General features: G+C 35.9%; 1 protein-coding gene across 1 annotated transcript; it reads right to left on the reverse strand.

The window, feature by feature from the left end:
- Positions 1 to 230: 230 nt before the first annotated feature.
- LOC139699910 (uncharacterized) lies at positions 231 to 19,846 on the reverse strand. Its single transcript, XM_071598323.1, has 5 exons — positions 19,705 to 19,846; positions 15,583 to 15,650; positions 5,170 to 5,283; positions 4,300 to 4,413; positions 231 to 379 (listed from the first exon to the last, which is right to left on the reverse strand). Exons 1-5 carry the CDS (start codon positions 19,844 to 19,846, stop codon positions 242 to 244), a joined length of 576 nt encoding a protein of 191 aa, XP_071454424.1. The 3' UTR covers positions 231 to 241.
- Between the last annotated feature and the right edge of the window lie 2,839 nt (positions 19,847 to 22,685).

The raw sequence follows: 22,685 nt of genomic DNA on the forward strand, positions 1-22,685 counted from the left end.
ATTATTTATTATTCTAAACTGATAATATCTAAATTCAGAATAATCAAGCAAAATTAAAAAATGCCTTGAAAACAGCAAGATTAATTAAAGATCTAGTCTTCTTAGCTATATAAATAATACTAAATATATTAATAAATAATTGCAAAAATGATGATAACATTATCATCTTTTTTGCAATTTATTATAATATTTTAAGTGGCCTTTCAGTAATTTTTAAAACATTTTGCTGATAACACAGTCCTTAGCTTTCCTTACCTTGTTCCTGCAATACCTTCCCTCCCAGTCTTACTTTCATCTGAGGTATATGAGTATCACAATCATCCTTAATCTCCACTTCCTCCTCAGAGGGCATATTTACTTCTGCATCTGCCAAATGATCCTGCAAGATCAAGGAAAAAATATTACAGATTTTCAGGATATGCATGAACAATGTTTTAAAAACATGTTATTTTAAAAATTAAGATTAAAAAATTGTTACCTTGTATACATTAAATTAATATAATAAAATAGTATTTTAGCTGATACCTCTTCAAAAAAGTTTTTTTTGTCAAACCATTGCCTTGCATTGGTTAGGAAGATATGATTGATATACTACCTTGATCAAAAATTTCCCGGAATTTATTCAGAAAATTAAAAATACAAGTTTATTCATCTAAATCTATATTGCCCCCTTTAATGTAATCCCCATCGACTGCAACACACTTATGCCAGTGCTTGATCCAATCCTCGAAACATTTTTTATATTCAGTTTTCGGTATGTTTATCAGTGCTTCCTGCAATTTTTCCATTACTTCCTCTCGGCTGCTAAAACGCGTTCCCCGTAATGGTTTTTTAACTCGATTGAACAGAAAGACTTTTCTATGCTTAAGCTTGGTGACCTTAGTTCTTAACCATTCAGTTCTTTGTATATTCTTTCCAAGTTTCTTGGATATTTTCTTTGTCTTAGCTTTTTTAATCTGAGTCAAGTTCTAACACTGTGTTACCATGTTGGCCTAAGTTCTTTAACAGACAGTTTTTCACATTATTCCTTTCAATTCTCTTGGATCTTTTATATGCCAGCTATAATCTCACTCAACTTATCTTTAACTGCTAGAATAGATCTCTCCTTCTTACTATCTGATAATGATTTAACCTTCTTACTCTCTTCTTCTGCGGACTCATCATATTCTTGCATAATCCTGAGAACCCTCATTTCATATGCTACCAATAATTCAGAGCACCAATTACCTACAAATATAATTAGAAGAGTCAACCCCAGCCATACTCTTAAGAATGGGCAAAGGATAGGTGAGGGAAATTAGAAGTAGTAGTAAATCAATAAATATTATAAAAATAAATAACTGAATATAAACCAATAAGAAATACAATAAAAAACTAAAAAAAACTAAAATTATTGGAAACAGTAAACAGTTAGAATGATGAAATGGAAGACTGTAAATAAATCACGCACTATCTATCTTGGACTATATAGCATTGATACTTGCTGGTCACATGCACTCACGCTCTATAAGGTGTTATGAGACTTTTCTCTCTGCATCAGGGGCTCACTAATCACACCAAGGGAAATACAATTAAAAATTATTACAAATGGAAAATAATTACATACTCTCTTTCTTGGATGTATTATATAGAATTGATCCCTGGCTAGTGTCAAGCACTTACATTCAATCAGGGCTTAGGAGAAATTCCCTCTGCACCACTGGCCCATTAGTCATAAGGAATGTAATTATTATAAAAAATTACTAAGTGTATGGATTTGATGTACTATACAGCATCGATCCTTGCTTGTTGCATGAACTCACAATCTATCAGGGTTTACAAGAGGTTTCCCTCTCCATAAGGGGCCCACTAATTACACTATTATTAGCGAAATTAAATTTAAAATGAAATAAATAAAAAATAATCACCAACCCTCTAGCTTGGATGTGCTATATAGCCGTAATCCTTGATAGTCTCAAGAATCACATTCAATCAGGGCTTACAAGAGATATTCCCTGAAACAGTGGCCCATCAGTCAATCATAATATAAAAATAAAACAAAAATGATTACAAACTATCTAGCTTGGATGTACTAAGCAGCATTCATCCTTACTTGTTGCTTGCACTTCCACTATAGCAGGGCTTACAAGAGGTTTCCCTCTCCGTCAGGGGCTCACTAATCAGACGTAGTGGAATAAAATAAAAAATTATAACAAATGAAAAATAATCACCTACCCTTTAGATTTGATGTACAATATAGCATTCAATCAGGTCTTATAAGAGGTTCCCTCTGCACCACTGGCCTATCAGTCACACATAGCATAATAATAATAAAAGCAAATTAATCACATACTCTCTAGCTTGGGTGTACTAAGCAGAATTGATCCCTGCTTCTCACATGCACTCCCATGTTATCAGGGCTTACGAGAGGTTTCTCTCTGCACCAGAGGCCTGCCAATCACTCACTTGCTTGGATATGTGAAGATGCCTTAATCCTTCCAAAAGTCACTCACAGGTCCACCGTGGAATCTCTTCTGACATTTATACTGTGACTGGTACTTAGTGAAAAGGTAAGGGGAGTGCCCAGAGGCTCTTGCATAATAACACCTTGGAGGACATATTCAAGTCAGACAAGGAAGTGCAAGACTCAGTAGCCAGTTGGCTTTATGATGCGGCATGAGAAAGGTATGACTTAAGTATTATGAAGCTGCTTACAAGGATAAAAAAACATGATTGATTGTCAAGGCAACTTTAAATCTTCAGGTTTTCTTAAGGTTTAAACAAAGTTGAGAATACATTTCTTTTTCCATAAAAAGCAATGCAAGACCTTACTTTTTGAAGGGTCTTTGAAAAATGCAGTGAATGTGAATGACTATAGCTCATGCATATGACAATCTAATAATGGATAAACTTGAACATAAGTTCTCTCATCAAAGTAATACTCAAACCATACTGTCATGTCTTTTTCTTCTTCTTTTTCACAGTATCTTTCAATTAATCTACATCTGACTCGAATATAACTTTCCAAACTATCAACATTCACACCTAGAAAAATAATTTTAACAGTCTGAACGAACCTTACCAACTATCAACAATAAATTTATTTCAACTGGCCAACCATGACATACAAAATCCTTCATCCCCTTCTCACTCTGTCTCTGGCTTTTGTTTCTACAAGAACACTCCTCCCTAATAAAAATCCACGGACCAGCTACTTCACTGTCTCAGAAAAAGTGGGAAACCTGAAAAACTGCTGAATAGTAACATTCTCATACCTTCATCCCAATATACTCCTCTTTTTGAAGCAAACTGCCTGAAAAGCCATTACCTTATCATCACTTCTTTATCCAAATACCATAAAATTAAACAATCTGTGAACATAGCCTTAACTGTAACTTTTGCCCTGCCTAGAACATCAGTCAATGAAACACCACCATTTGCCTCTTCATCATAACCAATACTATTCTACCAAAACCATCATGATCTTTAACTATCCCATTCTTAATCATCCTGCCTCCCAATACCAATCTTTTGATGACCACTTCTCTGTTTAGGTGATTGAAAACCTTTCAAAATCTGCAAGTAGCAGATAGGTAAGAAATGAGAGATGGTGCATATCTGAGTGCTCCTTTTATTAAAGGCCTTCCAGCCTAACCAAGCCCACTGAATGCATCAAATACCTGGCTATGAATAATAAATTCATGTTTCAGGGAAAGAACAAATAATATGATTTGTACATAGAGGTATTAAAAGGAATAAAGATAAGGATAAACTAAGTTATCCCAGTAAGAAACAGGAATTTGAAGTTGTATCAGAACATTTTACCAAGCCCTATCAGCTGCAGAGTAACAGAACACCTTATTAAAAACAGCATCTTTACAATTCTGACATATCTCCTTACTTGGCACAAGCTGTCTATTTCCTGTTCTTAAAATTAAATCCTGCCACAATTTTCACACAAATCTAATACATGTCATGCTACATAATAGCCATTATCTATCTTAACACTTCTATTTGCAATAGAATCCTGGGCATACCTTATCTCCTCTTAAAACACTGACAAATCACTATATTCACCTATTTGATACACCACCTATATCATGAGCAGTAATTCAATGCTTTTGCCTTTTTCATTGGAGAGGAATTACAATAACGCTATATGGCCAAAAATATAAGTCAGAAAGACTAATATAGTTAAATTAAATAAATAGCATAACATTTACAGCATAAAAAGTAAACATCTGTTCCTCTCATGGTTATCATGACTTGAAAAATTAAGCATTTGTCATTATGACACAAACGCTCTTATTTTTCCCTTACCTCAAGAGAAGTCCTTTCCTGAATTTGAATATTGTAGTCCACTTCCTCCTTGCTAGCTGGAATTTCAATAACCTCCGACTCTTCAATATCCACCTTCTCCCTTTTCACAGTGATCTGCATATATTTGTTAAAAAAGATGAACAATAATAAAAAAATATGACTAGCCATGCCAGTTTCACCATTTAGGTACGAGAATTTTGGAAAGATATTGTGTAACAAAAATGATTTATGTTAGGTTATCATTGGTCAGAAAAGAAGTGACATGTAAATCTCAGACATTACACAATGACAAATTGAGAATTCTTCTTTTATCAGGAATCATTCAAAATTGTATGTTTTGAACATATGACCCTATAACTTTAACTATATAAGGATTAGATGCTAGTCATTTTCTTGGCAATTTGTATGTTTACCCAAGATAAAATGAAAAACTACCATTGGTCCAATGTTTACATGAACGAAATATTTCCACATAAAAGTACATCTAATAAAAATGAATACATTAATGAATCTAACAGAGTAGTAAACATACCAAAATACAGAGGAATTACCTTGGCAATGCTATGGAAATAATTTTTTCCATAACTATTTATGTATACAAAGCATAAAAAATGAATGCTAAGATATAATGATGAAAAACACCATTATTGTCATCAGAATAAAACACGTCAAAGAAAGCCAGGCTAAGTACTCTTAAACATGCTCTTTAATAAACAAATCATTATTCAATTTTTTCCTACGTACACATCTTATGTATAAAATATTCACAATTTTTAAGTCATTTCCCGTATTTGCCATTTGGTCATTAGACCTTTAGGCGTTTCTACATTAGGGATGAAATACTCTTAATTATTCTTAATTTTCCCTTACCTCAACAGAAGTCTCTTCCTGAATTTGAATATAATGGTTCACTTCATCCTGGCTTGCTGGAATTTCAATACCCTCCGGCTTTCCAACATCCATCATCTCTCTTTTCATTGTGATCTGTACATAATTGTTAAAAATGTTGAAAATAATAAAAAAAGGACTAGCAACCTATAAATTAAAGTAGAGTGCAAAATCAACAATTTTTATTGAATGAAAATGATTGTGAAAATTGCAATTTGAAATTAAACAGCAGGGCTTTTGTCCTAATATCTTATGCTTATGGCATAACATATTTTCATTTTAATCCAAGAGAAGATCATTTGTATTTACCTACAGTGGGAATAGGCATCACAGCAAAACCAATTAGTAATATTAAAAATCTAAAATACAGAAAGACATTACGTTTGCTAATTTCAACATTTAAGGATAAGAAGTGTTGAACAGATACTACCTTAAAAAATGAATTGTATTAGGTTATCATTTGATATATATGAAGTGAAAGTTTAAATCTCAGACGATCTCCAATGACTGAATGGGAATTATTCTAAATTGTGGAATCATACAAAATTATAAGTGTTGAACAATTGAAACCAATAATTTATATAAATAAGAAAAGATGCTAGTCATTCTCTGCATAAATTTGTTTCCAAAATGAACTGAAAAACTACAGGATGGAAAATTTAAGGAAAGAATTAAAGAACACTAAACATGTGTAAAAAATAAAAGCTTAACATTTCTCTTTGCAAAGAAACTCATAAAAAGTGCCCACTGAAATTACTTTGACTTAAATTATTTATGTTGAATATAAATGTCAAAGGCTTGATGAGTTGGAGATTTTGAAATTCATCTGTTGCAAAGATGTAATTGCCAATGAACTTTTGTATCCCTCCAACTCCCCACTCCTAGGCCTACCACTCTTGCAAGTCAACGGTCGACAGAAGCATGTGGAATTGCAAACTCAATTATTTAATTTGATAATAAAACAAGATGGATTGGTAAGATATAAGCTCTCTTTGATGCACCAATGCCACTATGATGAACAATATGATGAATAAATTATTAGCAGAATACTCATAAATTGCCTGTTTTGTAATATAAAATGTCTAGCCTATATATTACCATGGGTAGATAACAATCATATCTTTGGAAAATTATTATAAAATGTAAGAAGCTTAAATTGTGTAGACAAAAATATTAAAAACCGTTTAAAAAATTAAAAACAACTGCTTTCCGACTATGTCATTAATTATTAGAGAAGATCTCATTGTGTAAATACTAATCAATATGAATAAATAAAACATAAATAAAGGATTTATCAATTTTCCAACGTCCACTTTACACCTTTTTGGCACCTGCATTAATTTTTAATCCTTGCGCAACTATGATGCCTATATACAATTAAGCTGCAGAATTGCTAAAAAGTAATTACAGATGTAACTCCGATTCAAATTACAAATTATGTTGAAAGCACTGATTAAAAACTACACATTTGCACATTTTACTTAATAATTCTTGGAGTTTCTTCACAAGGAGGAAATTTCTTCAAAAAAATACAGTTCTACTGACTTTTGAACAAGAAGTCATTACTACAATATACTATTTTCACACGGCATTATATTTCACATAGGTCCATACGTAAATTCATAATCTGTCCCGCTTTTTTACAATTTATGAAGCCTAATTACCTTTTAATGAACTAATTTTTGAAAAGAAGGCCGTCTAAGTACTCTCGTGCATGCTCTTCTAAAAAACATACAAGTATTCAATTTTTTCTCACGAACATCGTTAATGCAAACAATACTCGCAATGTTTAAGTAAATGCCCGTATTTGCCATTTGGTTATTAGCCACTTAGGCATTTGTACACTTGGGATGAAATTTATTTAATATGAAAACGTTTATTGAAAAATATGACTAAATTCGTAACGGATATTGTTACCACGGACATTATAAAATGAAAACACAACTTGAAGACGACTCACCTTTTCGGGGTTAATATTACCCTCTTCCAGTTTGTATTCCGTTTGCCTCTCCAACATAAGATTGTTTTCGTAGCATTGCTGCTTAAACATATAGAAATCGGTCAGAATTTTAAAGCACTGATAGCAAATAAACCACGGGTTGATTCTATCCATCACTACCTATGAAAACATGATTATTACGGTGTTATACCACACATATCATCTCTCAACGGAACTCTATTTATTGACATAGTAATGCAAAGCTTTTTTATTGACCCAAAACAGGGAAAAACCGAAATCTTTGTGGCAAAATTACGATAAAATCGTCATGGTGAAAACGTAAACATGTAATTGATTGGCCTACTTTCAATTCCAATAACTCTTCTATTCCTTCCCGCACCATCTGCTCAGCATCATCATTTTCACTAAAAATATTTGTCAACCGACCACCACTGCCAAGACATAATCTACACTTTAAACTTTCTTGTCGAGACATCTTCGTATCACCTTATTAGAATTGTCAACATTATAAAGTCGTAAGCAATAGATTCCAAAATGGCCGACTACGTATCGATGAGTCGTTCGTTCTGAATCGATTCCGAAGTGGGAGTTTGAAATTCGATCAGATTTTGTTTTGCCCTAAGTGATCACCAAATTCAAATAAATTTCTACTTCTGAAAATTATTCAAACTCTTACTTAGTTGAGTGTAAAAATTTTTTTGAATAATTAAACTCCCTAAATAGCAAGAGTTAAAAATAGTATTTCGTTCTCTAAAAATGACCCAATACAAACAATATTTTATTGTCTGAAGTACTTTATTTATTATTTATACGTTTACCAACAAGTTTAATCCTATTAAAGTGATGCTTTAATAACACTGCTGAGTTTTCGGATAAAAAATTTCGTAAAAGCGTCATTATTCAGAGTAAAAAAATTATTAATGAAATCATTTATGGCAAATATTACCTTTTACTGAGTAAAAGAATTAAGCGCAAATATGGCATATTTTTTTGGATTATATTTTAACAAAAAAATTTGAAACAAATACATGGGCATGGAATGTTAAAAATACAACAATCGTCAAAGGATTTCAAATAATTATAAAAAGCGAAGATTGAAATGCACTGTTATTTGTTTTTATTTTGACCATTTAAATTGATGGTTCTTATCGTCAAAACAAAGTATTTTCTGTTATCCTTGTGCCCAAAAATATGCAAAATATATGAAGTTTGTAATATGAATTAATTAAATCCGGATATTCGTTAACTTATAGAGGCAAATCCAAAGTTACTGTGAATTACTAGTCATACCTTTTTGGTAAAAGCTAAAAAATAAATATTTAGATTTTTCTTAACCTGTTAACTTCAGTAAAAACTTGCTATAAATCCATGTTTTTATGGCAGCTCTGTATTAATATGATAATGAATAATAAATTCATATATATGAATTTTCATGAAATAAAGAGTGAATTAACGATTTCATGCATCATAGAACTGCATTAATGATGAATCCCTTAGATTTCTCCCAAACAGTCCTTAAACTCCTCCTTAATTCGCCCATATCTGTCCGTTTTAATCCATGTGTTCTTATTCTACTGCATTTTTCTCCACAGTAATATTACAAAAGGCTCCATTGAATACCCATCATACGTTTCGCAGGACAGGGAGTCATATAACAGACGGCATGCCATATTCATACTCCAGAAACTGCCCATATTGACTCCTCTTTCCCCATTCGCACCTGATAGCAGTCTCAGACATGGGCAGTATGTGAAATAGCTTTCTTTCTCATCTGTGATATACTACCTTGATCAAAAAGTTCCCGGAATTTATTCAGAAAATTAAAAATACAAGTTTATTCGTCTAAATCTATCTTGTCCCCTTCAAAGTAACCCCCATCGACTGCAACACACTTATGCCAGCGCTTGAACCAATCCTAGAAACATTTTTTATATTCGGTTTTCGGTATGTCCATCAGTGCTTCCTGCGATTTTTCATTACTTCCTCTCGGCTGCTAAAACGCGTTCCCCGTAATGGTTTTTTAACTCGATTGAACAGAAAGAAGTCACAGGGAGCCAAATCAGGTGAATTCGGTGGCTGTTGGATGGTATTTGTTGCATTTTTCGTCAAAAATTACGAATAATGATAGCACTGTGCGACGGTGCATTATCATGGTGCAAAACCCACGAGTTTTCTGCCCACATTTCTGGTCTCTTTCGGCGAATTGCTTCACGCAAACGTCTCATAACGCCCAAATAATACTCTATGTTTACTGTCTGGCCTTCTGGCAAAAATTCATGATGCACTACACCGTTGTAATCCATGAAAACCGTCAGCATTGCCTTCTTTTTTGACTGAAAACGACGTGGTTTTTTTGGTCTCGGCTCATTTGGTGAACGCCATTCACTTGCCTGATGTCTGGATTGCGTGTCGTACTCATAAACCCACGTCTCGTCTCCAGTAATGATCCTTTTGATGAATGTGGGATCGGATTCAGCCTCGCAAATCATGTCTTTTGCGACGTCAACACGGTCTCTTTTTTGCATGAAATTGAGGTCTTTTGGCACCAACTTTGCTTTTGCTACACGACGGAAACCCAAATCATTAACCACAATGTCTTGGGCGGATCCATAGGCAATGTTCAAGTCCTCCGCTATTTCTCTGATGGTTAATTTGCTGTTATTGACCAACATTTCTTTTACTTTATCAATTTTTTCACCGACTTTCGATGTCGATGGTCTGCCACTGCGTTCATCATCTTCGATTGACTCACGACCACTTCTGAACCGCTCGTGCCACTGGTAAACGACCGTTTTTTTAGAGAATCGTTGCCGAAACACTTTTCCAACATTTCCAACGTCCGTGCGCCACTAAATCCGTTTTTTACGCAAAATTTCCGCAATTTTACGCAAGTTCGTTGTTGCAAATTTAAATCCATTTCTGCAATTGTAAAAAATCGCCAACACACACAGAGATAGATGTACTCTTGGTTACGTAACTTTTGCAAATGTCAAGTTATGACACTAAGATTTAAAGGGAATATCAACAACAGACGCACCAATTTAACAAAAAAACAGAACTCAAATTGGAACGATGGGAGCACCACACGGTGGTTATTCCGGGAACTTTTTGATCAAGGTAGTAATGCTTAGGTACTATTCCCACCCACTTCCCTATAATCAAAGGTAGGTGCTCGTTATCATACATTTCATACGATCAGATTTTTCCATAAGTTCAGGATAATAGTATAATAGCTCTATCATATAATATTAAGATACTCTACCTCCCAGATTTTCCTATGCCCATTACTAGTTTATAACTAGTACAGCAATTCATCAAGTGAGACTGATTTCATGAGTATGACAATGTAATATTCACCTAAAAACGTATATATTTTAGATAAGTATGTATGATCATATCCGAATGAATTTAAATAAATTTACCTCAGGTTAATGAATCCATAAATAATATTAGCATGAAGTCATTCGTCTATATTGGAATATAGGTCATAACATTTTTCGAATATCAGAAACGGGGACGCCAACTATCGAATAATATATTTTGTTGAGTATTCTTAAAGAAAGCGAATGAAAAATACGGGACAGTAGAACTTATAATATAATTTATTTACTCTAGGCTTACGACGGCTGTTAGATGCCTGTATTATTGGTTAATCTTGAATGTTTGCATCGTAAACAATGCTTATTGTAAATCATTTGACACGGATCTTTGAAATTAAAAGAACGGAACAGAAATGTTTTCCTTCATTTATCTCTATGTCTATTCAAATGGATATTTCATGGATACTACAAAAGCTCATAAATATCTTAAGAAAGGCGGATCCCGATTTTCTATGACTCAATCTTGAATTAAAGCTGAGAATTCGCGAGAAAGGTTTTCATATGTGTGATCTGGAATAAGATCCTCTCTTCTAACAACAAACCCATTCCCTTTCCATTCAAAACAACTTCTTAACAAATGAAGTACGAAATGCAAGTGGCCAGCAGACGAATTACGTATTTTGTGTGTTATTGCTATGTTGAAGACTTGAAATGCTGTGTGAAGTCATGTTTGAAAAACGGCTTTGTACTTCTATATTTTGTTTTTAGGTCAATTTTTCTGCAGACATGAACACGATCAGCATTTCCGATAAAGCCGAATTTTAACTATGCAGAGAGTGTTTGAACAGTCGTGAAGTGTTCATTAATGTTTCGGCGAGAAGGCTAATTTACAATTCATGCTGGAAAAGAAAATAGAGGATTTAATAGATGTTAAAGTAAGTTCATAAGTCTATTTCGCTAGCTCTTTAAATAATGGGTTTAAGAAATTTCCCAGATCTGTCGAATAAATGAACGGAACATTTACGACGTAATTATTTTTTTTGTTTTCAACTTTATATCAAAGAATGCCTGTCATGCTTCATCGCCTAATAAACATGTATAAAAGGTTTGATTTTTTTCGTTTACCCAATTACTAGATTACATTGAAATAGCCCAAAATATTTGGGATCGGAATTAGACAATTTATTTCCATATCAATGCATAACCTCACTTTTCAAATTAGTGTAACAGTTGACGGACGATATGCGAATTTCCTGCTAATACCTTGTTTACTTCTTTTCATCGGCTGTTTTAATAAATTGTAATGCTAGTTCAATAAATGTTGACATATTGCATTATTTTTCTAGCGTAAGATTGTCCAGTAAATCATTCGGTGCACTCTGAAACCTTCATAATATGCGATAAACACGAATTTGAAGTCTGCAGATTGTGCTTAAACAGTCGCAGTCTGTTGATCAATATTTTCGGCGACAATAGTAAATTCCAAAAAATGTTGGAACTTGCGATAAAGGATTTAATACATGCCAAAGTAAGTTCAGTTGTCTGCTTTTTGTGTTTCAAAAATTTTGTTTGTGAGATATCTTAAATGAATTGGTATTAGGTTTATATACTCCGAACACTGTTGTCTAAATGTAAATTGAAGTTTAGGCGAGAGGAGTTACGTGCAGTCTGGTGTTAATACATGGTTAAAGCATAGTCTATTAGGTTGTGGATGATGCATATTATCCCTGGTTGGTGTGTTCTCCCTGCATGGAGAAGGTTACGGAATTCCGGCTGCTTTAACGTCAATGTGCCGAGTGATGTGTTTGTTTTGTATAATCGCATCCAAGAGGGGAAGCTATCCTTCAAGGAAATACCTAATAACCAATCGAGAAGAGGTCAGTTGTATCTAATAATATGATAGATATTAATAACGAAGACAAATTTGGCTAAAAATTAATATTTCCTGACATGTTCCTTGATTAATATGTGGGAAAAGCATTTTATCGTCTCTGCGAAGAAGCGCAGTCATTTGAATGTTATCGAAAATACCACTTTTTCAGGATGGAATAATTTTAACATTGAAATTAGAGTTTAATTTTATGGACAATTAATCAAGATAGATGGTTTTGATTTTTTCAAAAGTCAAGAAGAAAATTCAATGTTTCATTGACTTTCCAAGGCGAATGACAAATAAACACTTGCACAGTGAGCTAAAAATTGACTTTTTTGGTGAATAATGTTGTCAGCCCTTCTTAATCTTTTAAGAAGTTTTCATCATATATTTATTTAGTCCAAAAATAGTATCAAGCCGATGACTTTGGACAAATAAAAATTAATCTGCCTTCCTGTATACTGCAACAATGTCACCCTAACTCTTTATACATTCCATATCCTCGCACTGCATCTTGGCAGTGGTTCCCTTTTTTCTAAAAATGATTTACCTCTGTTTATTATTTAACTAATTACATATTTGGCTGATGTCATTCTTTGGCAAGATTAATAAAATACAATAGATTTCTATTTTGGTGTCCCTGCCAAAACTTACATTTAAATTTTAGACTACAATGAAATAATATGTAATCTCTTTTATGAATAGTTGATGTAAGCAATTTAATTGCCTTTCGGTAAAATTGTTACTCTTTTTGCAAAATGAGTGAGTCCTTCTTGATTCTCATTAAAAATATATGAACGAGTTTTGACAGGGATTTGTTTCCTTGATACTCTTATTTTGAAATTGTGAAGTTAGGATGTTAATGAATTATGGCATTTTAATGCTTTGTAATACATTCCTGGTGAAACTGAGAAAGAGTATTCTGACCCCTTGATTGACAGTGATTCTATTGACAAGAGGGCTGTGGCATCCCAGATGACATGATCATTTTTAAAGAGGAGGTTGACATTGCCATTAGATAATCTACTTCTCCAGTAGGGGATATTCATTCATCCATTGTTGCATCAATACTGAAAGGTAACAGTCATTGGTCAGTCAATGAAGAGGCAGGTAATATGGTAACTGATCATCCATACTCCAGCATAAAATAATGCACATTCACGTGGAAAATAAATTTATTATTTAACGCACTTGTACAAATTGATTCAATTCTTCACCCCCTCTTCCTTCCTAGTAATCTCTCCCTGAAAGTATAATAGGAGCAGGAAGCCAAAGACATTGGACAAATGACAATCAGTCTGCATTACTATATAGTGCACCGATTCCTCCCTTACATTTAGACTTTCCACAGCCTCAGACAGCATTTTTACAATTCTTTTTACTCTATTTTCATTCGTGTTAATTTATTATCTAATTTTTAATGCTTGATTCTACTTCAATCTCAGTATTAATTATCTAACTAAGTCCTATCTGAGTCACCTGGCAATTTTCGTGCATACCTATGTTTTTAGTGTCATAATAAGGAATAAGTAATAGCCAATCCTCATCTTTAACCTGCAGAACTCAATGCCTTTCTTCATGTGGTGATTCCACAAGCTGTGGTCTTGGACCTAATCACCATGTCTACTCTGCCTTATATCTTATTCCAATCTTATATCACTATCATATGTTACAAATGTTACTCTCCTATTTTCCTGCATGAACTCATTATTTATTATGTCCTGCAAAGGTGGTAAATCCTATCAATTAATTTCTGGTAATGATTCTTGGCATGTAGACCAGAATGATGGTCAAGGGTGTCGTTCATATGTGCACTTATACCGATAATAATTTATCAGTTCATAGGTCTATGAAAACTATGCTTTTATAAACATTTTCATTCACCATTTTGTCCATCCTTAAATATAATATCAAGAATATCAGGGTTTCAGGGCTCATTATTTTGTAATGCCAGAGTCCATCTAAGACATAGCCACACAGGTTTTTAAATAAATGATTACTACTTTAATGACATGTTATTTAGATGGAATATTTATTCACCTTATGCATGTGATTGAAATGAAAAAAAGTAGCATATACTGACCTAGAAAAAAAGATTATTTACTGGGAAGCCTTGGTTTGAGGAAGGCAGAGGAAGGGGTTTGAGAAGATGCTGGGATAAACCTTGGGAAGGAAATTCACCCCCTCCATCTCTCTCTCCCTCTTGTCCTCTAAACACAATTTTGAATCTTCTTTGAATGGATGGTATATCATTTTTTCTTCTCTTTGATATAAGCCCTATTGTTTTAAGAAACCAATTTACCTGCAAACGGTAGGACATACTTCTGCCCGTCTCTTTCACACCTATGATTATGAAGGCATTAGTTCAAGCTCCTCAGAACAGCTGAGGAGCTTGAAGTTTGGAGGAGTTCATATGGGCCAAGTGGCTAGAGTCCAGTGTAAAAGAAGGCAGGAGCTGCTCCTTACCCAACTTGAGCAAGTTGGTGCCAGGGGTGGGTTCATCCTGGTGTACCTCTATATCTCATTATTCCCTTTATACCTTTGCTCCTCAACATGAATGACCTCTGACCTGACTGCCGCCTCAGCAGATGATGACCTGGCACTGCTGGGGATCCTGCTGGTACTACTGGTATGGAGTTGATGAGAAGATTCTCATCACTTTCACACAGTCCTCTAGCAACTTCCCATTTCCCCTCTTTTCCTCCTCCTCTCCTCCAACTTGCCCTGTGTCTCGTCAGAGATCATCATCTCTCTGGCTGACTCCTTGATGCAGAGGTGCGGGTGGGTACACAGGAAGGACAGCACGTGCCTCAGGTGGTAGTGGTGAATCTTAACATTGTGGGCCATTCCATCCCCTGGCCCACCCTTGGAAGGGCCCTGGCTATTCGGGAGTGGTTGCGCCAGGGGTCTTTTTCAGTATCCCCAGCAAGATCTCCATGCTAGAGCAGTTGAGGCTCATTCTGTACATCTGGAACTTGGAAGGCAATTGGTCAGAAAAGTGGTCACTGAACTCACAGAAAGGTAAATGGCTCCTGTTCTTTTTTAGGGCATGGGTGGCTTGGACAGCAGTGCCGGTAGATCCTCCTCAGAGAGGTGAGAGCAGCCCATGTCCCTATCCTGACCGTCCTCCACCCTCTCCCTTTTGACCCCCATCAGCCACCTTCCTGGCTGGGGCACTTCCTCCTGGGAAGGCACCTTGGGGGGAACAGGCACCCTGGTACCCCTCCAGACCTTAAGCTTGCCAGACAGGCACCAGCTGCAGCAGATGCCTCTTCTGCATCAAGAAACTGAGTCTGTGGACACAGTGTACCTGGTGAAGGAGATAAGTAAGTTGGATGGGCAATTCACGGACCTCAGCTGGTAATTATAACAGTAGTGATGTCACCCCCCTGACGAGGTCACCACGGGGCAGTGTCCGGTGAAAAGGGACGAGGTTTAGACCATCCCGGCCAGCTTACCCCTCTTGGGACGAGTCTACTTGGCAAGGAGGACCGAAGTAGAGGCCCATCTGGGGGTGGCTTCTGATGGGGATAAAGGCAGGATCCCTTTGTGGAACACCCTGCTGCTGGGATTAGTGGATGTGGGCAAGGTAAGAGAGGGAGAGTTGGCCAGGTAAGTCAGCTCCCAGCAGGTTGAGGGGGGAGGTATGGTGCTGGAGATGGCAGATGGCCTCACCTCTTCCCACCTTTGTCTCCTCTTCCTCTTCATCGTCCTCCATATCTTCCCCTTCCTCCTCTAGCTTAATTGTCCTGCTTATATCAGAAAATGAGGATTTTGGTGATAGTCGAGTTGAAAACCTTAGAAACATGAAGTTGGGTGGTCAATCAGGGCTTCCAAGCCCAATTGCCATTGGGGAAATACCACGAGGATCGCTGCTAGGACTAGAGGATGCCATCATAGAGCACGTCATAGGTGATGACATGTCCAATTGCCCAGAGTAGGATGCCATTAGCTTACTGTTCTCATTAATTTTCAACTTCAACACTTAGTTCTCCAGGGCAAGCTACTTATTCAGATGGCATTCCCATTCTAAATTCTCAGACAAATACTTCACTCCCACTTGTAGTTTCCTTTTTGTGGTCACCTTCTACTGGAGTTGAGCCTCCAGGTCCTTCACTCAGGCTTGCAAACCTGCATTGTGTGCAAAGGCACTGTTTAAAACCTCCAATTTCTGTTTATATTCTACAGTTTTCTTCCAGTGGTTATGCAATTTCACCCTCCATTTCAAATAAATAAGTGATGATGCCATCTAAAAACAGGAAAAAGGAAATGGAAGGACATTTCCCACTTTCAAAGAAATAAATTTATCGAAGAAAAAAAAGGTACTGAGATAAGAATATTTAAAATAAGCCATAATGAAATCAAACTCAAATGACACAATTTTCTTACTGATCATTTAGGTTCCAACAGTTCCTCTCTATAAACAAGCTAAGTGACCCATCAACTACAACTTTGGAAGCAAGTTGAAAACACTTGCTATGGAAGGAAACAGTACAGTTTAACAAAATTATCCTCACAAATCAATTTAACATGACTTCTCCTAGAATATATTAATAATAATAGACTTATTATCCATCAAATATTTATTCAATGAATAACCATATATTAGTTTGCTGTTGTGTAAAATAATTACACAGTAAAGACAATATTTCACAAAATCAAAGAGAACTTTTCATTAAAATTGACAGGTAAATTACAATAAATGAATACATTTTTAATATCAATTTAATGATTTCAAGAGTAGATAAGGCAAAGTTATTCAAACAGACATGAGCCCAGGTATCAGTCAATTATCTGCATTCTAATGTCTTCCATAAGTCTTCTCCCAAGGCACTATATGTTCCTGAAAGAATTGAATGTTCAATGGTGGCCATATGCTCATGAATAGGTATTTACTTAATATCTATTTACAATTACATGTGCCTTCCAAAGTGTCATTAATTCCTTCTGCAGATAGAAGTTGAACAGCAGTTATGATTGAGATAATTTATAACTAACATTAACACCTGGGTATTTGAAGAATCAAGGAGTCACCTCTGTTATTTTAAGTTTAAATTTAGGGTCTAAGGATGAGAGGGATATTAAAATGGAGATATTATAGTATTTATTGTGGATCGTGAAAGTCCAATGGTTAGAGCATTGGACTGCTGACCAGAGGGTCCCAGGTTTGATTTCCAGGCAAGGCACTCTGGGCACCCGCAGCTCCACTCAAGCTAAAATGATTGTTTGGGTACCAGGTCTCCCTTGGAAACCATAACTTGCAAAGGGGAAGCAACTGGCCTCCCTACCCTGAGGTGTGAATCTTCACATGCTGTATAGGGCTTAGTACTGTGTGATCTCTAAACCCCGTCACCTACTAAACCGACCTTAGGGTTGATTACTGTGTTTATGGTTTTTTATACCATTTATCAAAGGAATTAGAGTGTTCTGGAGCTTTTTTTGTGATTGAAAGTATCCCAATGAGAAAAATTCTAGACTGAGTCAAGATGTAATTATTGATTCTAATATTAAGGGTTGTGGTATATTGTACAATATAGAAGGCAGGGCATTGCTGGCACTTCAGGCAGTGAACCTCATGACATAACAGGCCTTTAATAATTTTAGTTACTGGATAATTCAACTTTGATTTCATGTCGCTCAGAAATATAATCATTGAAATACTTTTGAAGTGTGGGTTTTTAGAAGGTAAAGCGGACAGAAAGGAATACAAACGAGTAATTGCAATTGGTAGATGGAGAAGGAAACGCTGCAAAACATTTTAGGGAGGTAGAAATGATAAAGTCCGATTTCAGGTCAATCCGATGGTTTCAGCCCAAAGCACCAACAAAATGGCATGGTTTGCAGACTAAACTCTAAGAAGGAAATTGCCTTTATACCAAAATTAACTCTCAAAAAAGTGAATAAAATGATAGTCAAAGATAATGAAATGGCATTTATAAATTTCCAACTGAAAAAAGTTATTTGCATTTTGATTTTACATATACTTGGTACATCTCAACTGATGGTTCATAATAACTAAAAAGGAAACACTGAGGTCAGTGAAAAGGCTTTTCATGCTGAAAAAGTGTACCTACAACAGTGGTGAGACCATCTTAACTAGTTCCAGCAACTGATCCTTTCCCAGGCATCCTTCATCCCAAGGAATCTTAATTACACACTCATCCATAATTTTCAATTCTTAATTTAAAGACAAGCAGAGTTCTTCATTATTTAAAGGGTTCTGCAAGATCACAGAAAAGCATTACAGCTGCAAAGATGTTTTCATACTTCCATAGTTATAATGACTCATAGAATAGTTTACATTCTCCTAACCACTACTGCAAACAGAGGTATATAAACTTTAGTCATCAATGGTCACAATAACTCAAGTGAGGTGATAGGATAAAAAAATAGAAAGTGAAAATACATATTAAGAGGGAAAATAATTAAAATTCAAATAGTGGTTCAACTGTGAACAATACTGATTTCAAAGCACAGATTGCTAACTATGCAAGCAACATCAATATAAACACTCACCAAATTCTCTGCTTTATCATTGCTGGGCCTGTCACCTTGCATTGATTTGATTTGCAATTCTACATCCATTTCTGGAGCAGCAGAGCAACTGATACAAGTGTCAACCTCCTCATTCACAAGGATCACATCATTCCGGACATTCACAGTCTTACTTTCTTCAGCATCACTGGCAGTTGTATCATCAGCAATCTTTTTTCAATCTCACCAGAAAACTAAGTCAATATAAAAATGGCGGACAGCAATGGTAATTTAAAAAAGGCAGATGATAAAAATTTTGAAAAAATAGTATGACACCGACAAACCTTTTGAGCTAATGGAAAACTGAGCAGCAGTAGAAAACCTAATTAATATCAGAGACTTAAATAATTAACTTTGGGAAATAATATTTGTTAAGACTGCAATTCATTGTTGTTGAATTATTTCAACTAAATCTTCACTTTTTTGTCATTAATAGTGACCATACATTTTTTTCATGTGGCTAATGTAAAACTCTTTTAACTCTGTATAACTCTTTTATCTTAAATGCTGTTATTTGATGCATATGACTAACAAATGCCATGTCACTACTCAACATACATATTTTGCATGAAGCAAAATAAACCATGTCCCCTCCTGGCCCTTCCTAACCCTTATTGCATTAGCTGAGGATATAACTCTTCTCCTCATAAACCACCAACAGGAAAGGTTGATTTTGTAGTCAACGAGAGTTTACCAAATATTAAGCCATACCCTGAATTATGTGAAATTCACCTATTAGCAAGGTATGAAAAATGGAAGAGAGTCAAATTTTCAATTTTTTTTTTTCAGGTGCACATTGTCTTTTCCTATGTCAGGATTGCCCTGTTTACCAGCATTGTCACATATGCATTGATCACCAGTGTTGACTGGATGGGCAGGAAGATAAAGGGTTCTCCTTTCTGGTGTTAGTACGTTGGCACCCCAACCAATGGTCGAACTGGGGGATGCAAATCTATATGGGTATATGCCCATGATAACAAGGAAGGGCTTCCTTCTACTTCTGGTCCTGGTTACAGTAGCTGCTCTGTTGGCTCCCGTTCCTCGTCTGGCTCTGAGTTATAATTCTGGCCTTTGTTATTTTCATGCATTTCATGCATGGAGAGTTGCAGTGGCAATTGCTACACGCTTGTCACTTGGTATGGGTCCATATCAAGGGTACTATCTCCCACTGTGTTTTATGTACCTGTCACTATTTCCTGTTTGTCAGTTTCATTTACCATTGAGTCACCTGAAGATGAGGAGTCTGTCTCCTACTCCTTGGGGTCTCTGGAACCTTTGAGGAAATCAACAAGGACCCCAGGTTCATTAGCCATCTTGTTCAGATGGCTTGGCACCACAGGGAATGACAGCATGGTCACTGGCATTTGCTCAGTTGTCAAACCTGGCAGAGGAGGAATGTATGCTCCTGCACTATCCTCTGTCCTGAAAGGGCTGCCTTGATATCTGAATATAGTCATTCTTGGCTCCTGCTTGTCTGCTGGGCTGTCCTGCCAGCTGGTATAGTTGTTGTGATAGTACTTGTACTACAATGGTGGGCTGCCGCTGGATAGTATTCGAAGGCAGCTGCAGCAGGGTGTTACCCAACATGTCTTGCAATCACATGGCTGTTTCCCAGACATGTGCCTGGACCATAGAAAGTACCCAGATTCAATTGTATACTACATGTTTTACAGTCCCCGGGAGCATCATTCAATCAGCCTCAATGGCTACCAGTAAATCAAACTCGTGCAGGTCATGCCAGGTCAGCTTATATGAACTCCTGCCATTCTTAACTTCATGGCACAGGGTGAGGACCTCATCATTGTCCTCTGGTAGGGTGATCAATGGGTCCGGGCCTTCAGAGCGTAGTGCCACGAACATCTTCTCCAGTGCCATCCTTGGTGCTGGTGGTAGCAGTGTTACTGGTCTTGCTGACTGACCAGGATAGATTTTGATTGCCTAATGGTCTGCATCTCTTGGGATAAGGACTGAAATACTGTCTGCAGGGCTAGAGCTTAAGCAGGTGATCCTGCTCCGCCATGCTCAGTATTGGTAACATTCCTTGGTTCAAGAGATGATGGAGACATGCTTGGCTATGGATGAGATATAAGTCTAACTTCTGGATGCTTTGATTGTCGCCAGATGTCTCGGACTGAAGACTGGTGAGGTCAATTGGTTTAACATGTGCGTGATGGGGTAACCACCAGTAACAATGAAGAGAACTGGAGGCACTCTTCCTCTCTGAACCTTTTTGACCAACTGACCAACTAAGGCCTTATGCCACCTATATATCCACTTGGTCCCCAAATCTGAGGCTGAGCAGACTGGATTCACAAGACCCCATAATAACCACTGAGCATTAGGGAGCAGAAGCTACCCACATGGGCCTAGCCCTGCAGATACAATTTCAGGGCTTATCTGGGTTTTAAGAGGCTATTGGGGGCCAGTTCCTTTCTCTGCTCTGGTTATGGTTTTCCATGAAGACCTGGTACCAAAAACTGCACTGCAGGTACCCGGGACTCGAACCTGGGACCCTCTGGCAGCAGTTCAATGCTTTACCAACTGGACTACAGCAACCCACACCTACATACATACAAATATATATATATATGTATATATATATATATATATATATATATATATATATATATTTATGTGTATTTTCATATATATATTTATAAGAAAGTAGTTATTGGGGAAAGAATGAAGAGTTTGGTTAGGGGAGTTGTGAGGGGAGAAGATCTATGGGTGGAATAGGAAATTGACAAGGTGGTAGGAGGATATTTAAGTGATGACTGAAAATGGACATGATACAATCTTGGAGGTTTAAATGACTGGAGCACCCAGATGTGTGGCATCTCATGCTTGTAGGTTTTGGCATGTGTTAGTATGTCTACATGAGTGTACATTATTGTATGTTTGTGCTAGTATTACGGTTAGTGTGTTTTTCTCCGCATAGGTGAATGTTTTTGATAGGGTTTTTTTGTGCATATATATGTATATAATCGCATTTGTTACTGTATTTTTGATAATAATTATATGTGTTAGTATTTCCCATCTACCCTGAAATTTTTAAGCATATCATTCTGTTTGAAATGTTGTTAACTCTTTGATAGTTAAGAGATTTGAGAGAAAATGCTGATTTTCATTGGAAAAATTGGCTTATATTACAGCTATATTGTAACGATGAATTACTGAAATAAACCTTAGTCCATAATTTAATGCCTGGTTATGTTGAAACATTATAATAAGTAATACAATTCAAGTAATATCAGAATATAAAATTTTACCTGCGATTTTTGGAGATGGCAATTTTGCACAAAACTTTTCAATTACTATTTATTCAATTTTAAAATAATATGTACAATATCTCTAAGGATTCTCTTTTACACGTACTTCATTTAGTCAAGACTTCACTGTTGATGAGAATGATTATATTAAATGCTGTCCAGGCTGGCATTACCACTGATCTGAAACAATTGCTTGCCGAAACCAACTTAAGTCCATATTTGAATGACTGGTGGTGTTGACATAACATAAAAGGTAACACAATTCATGTAAAATGAGGATATAAAATCACTATTGCCATTTTTTGAGGGAGAAATTGTACACAAAACTTTAATTGCTATTTATATTACATCAAAATTCTATGTATACTGTCAGTAAGGCTCTTAAATCACAGTTACCTTGTTTGATCAACACTTCTTTCTAAATAAGAATTAAAATGGTAATTGAAGACCCCTATCATATGATTTTTCCCAGTTGTATTATTTTCAAAAGATATTTGTTTAAAGCTGGTTACACCTGTCAACTCAAATTAATTTTATTAACC

The sequence above is a fragment of the Hetaerina americana genome, unplaced genomic scaffold (assembly GCF_022747635.1).
Source record: "Hetaerina americana unplaced genomic scaffold, ioHetAmer1.1.p SCAF_98, whole genome shotgun sequence".
NCBI lineage: Eukaryota > Metazoa > Arthropoda > Insecta > Odonata > Calopterygidae > Hetaerina > Hetaerina americana.

Coding starts and splice junctions, on each gene's coding strand:
- LOC139699910 (XM_071598323.1), bottom strand. CDS start 19,846: ATGGGCATATACCCATATAGATTTGCATCCCCCAGTTCGACCATTGGT. Junction 15,651..19,704: donor ATGCATATGTGACAATGCTG/GTAAACAGGGCA, acceptor CTCCTTCACCAG/GTACACTGTGTCCACAGACT. Junction 380..4,299: donor AGGAAAGGACTTCTCTTGAG/GTAAGGGAAAAA, acceptor TTGATCTTGCAG/GATCATTTGGCAGATGCAGA.